The 980-nt window shown below is 54.9% G+C and overlaps 1 protein-coding gene across 1 annotated transcript; it reads right to left on the bottom strand.

The window, feature by feature from the left end:
- Positions 1 to 305: 305 nt before the first annotated feature.
- Positions 306 to 734, bottom strand: LOC117799938 (coactosin-like protein). The gene has a single exon (XM_034652467.1). It carries the CDS (start codon positions 732 to 734, stop codon positions 306 to 308), a length of 429 nt encoding a protein of 142 aa, XP_034508358.1.
- Positions 735 to 980: the final 246 nt, after the last annotated feature.

Raw genomic sequence — 980 nt, forward strand, 5'->3', positions numbered from 1 at the left:
GCAGGTCCCAACATGCAAACAAAAACACTGTTGGCTGTAAAGGCAGAACTAAGTCAAGGTGTCATATATGGCAGTGGAGCACTTGGCAACTAGGTTGAAGATTATCTCTGCCGTCCCAAAAGGAAGTGACTGCCACCAGATGGGATTGGTGAACAACATATCCTTCGGGGGTGGAGGGGCAAGACGGGACATCAATTTGAAATGAAAAACAATAGGTTGGCTTCCCCCTTCCCCTCGTCTTCCTGCTTATCCGTGCTTTCTCAGGGCTGTCCATCTTCTATGTTGGCGGTGGACTCTAGGGCCGTTTACTCTGTCTGGGCATCGTAGTTGGCGCCGCCGGCCTTTTTCAGCTCACCCTTGATATAATCCTCGTCCAGGTCCTTGTGGTCTGTGATCACCAGCTCCTTGGAATAGGTCTGTACAACTTCTTTCACTAGGGTCTTGTCAGTGCCAGTTTTGGCTCTTTGCAGTCCACCAACATCTTCTCCAATCCAGGTGATGAGAGCAAACTTCACTCGCTTGCTCATGGAATCGCCAGTGTTGAATCGGACATAAGCAAATAATCGAATGTCATCTGTGCAGCTGCCAACAAATTCTCCGTATTCCGAACCCTGCTCCCCTGGCACGATCATGCAACCGTCGTACTTAAAGGTGGCCCAGCTCACGGAGTTGGCGTCGTCTCGCACTAGATTGTACGCCTCCCTGCAGGCTTCCTTGTCGATCTTTGTAGCCATTGGAGCGCCGGGGGTGGGAATGAAGTAGGCGGCTGCAGGTGAAGAAGGTACGCGGGGAGGGATTCAATCCGAGGCTGCAGGGTGGGATCAAGCCGGGCAGCAGGGGGCCCAGAATGAGGGAGCACGGAGGGCTGGGGGGCGGTTCTGCGGGTGCTGCCCGGGTCTCTCTGCTCAGTGCGGGCAGTAGCGGCGTCTTCCTTTGCCAGGCAGAGTGTGTAACCCCTTCCCCGCTGCTCTGCCGCCGGC

The sequence above is a fragment of the Ailuropoda melanoleuca genome, unplaced genomic scaffold (genome assembly GCF_002007445.2).
Source record: "Ailuropoda melanoleuca isolate Jingjing unplaced genomic scaffold, ASM200744v2 unplaced-scaffold60606, whole genome shotgun sequence".
NCBI classification, from domain to species: Eukaryota; Metazoa; Chordata; class Mammalia; order Carnivora; family Ursidae; genus Ailuropoda; species Ailuropoda melanoleuca.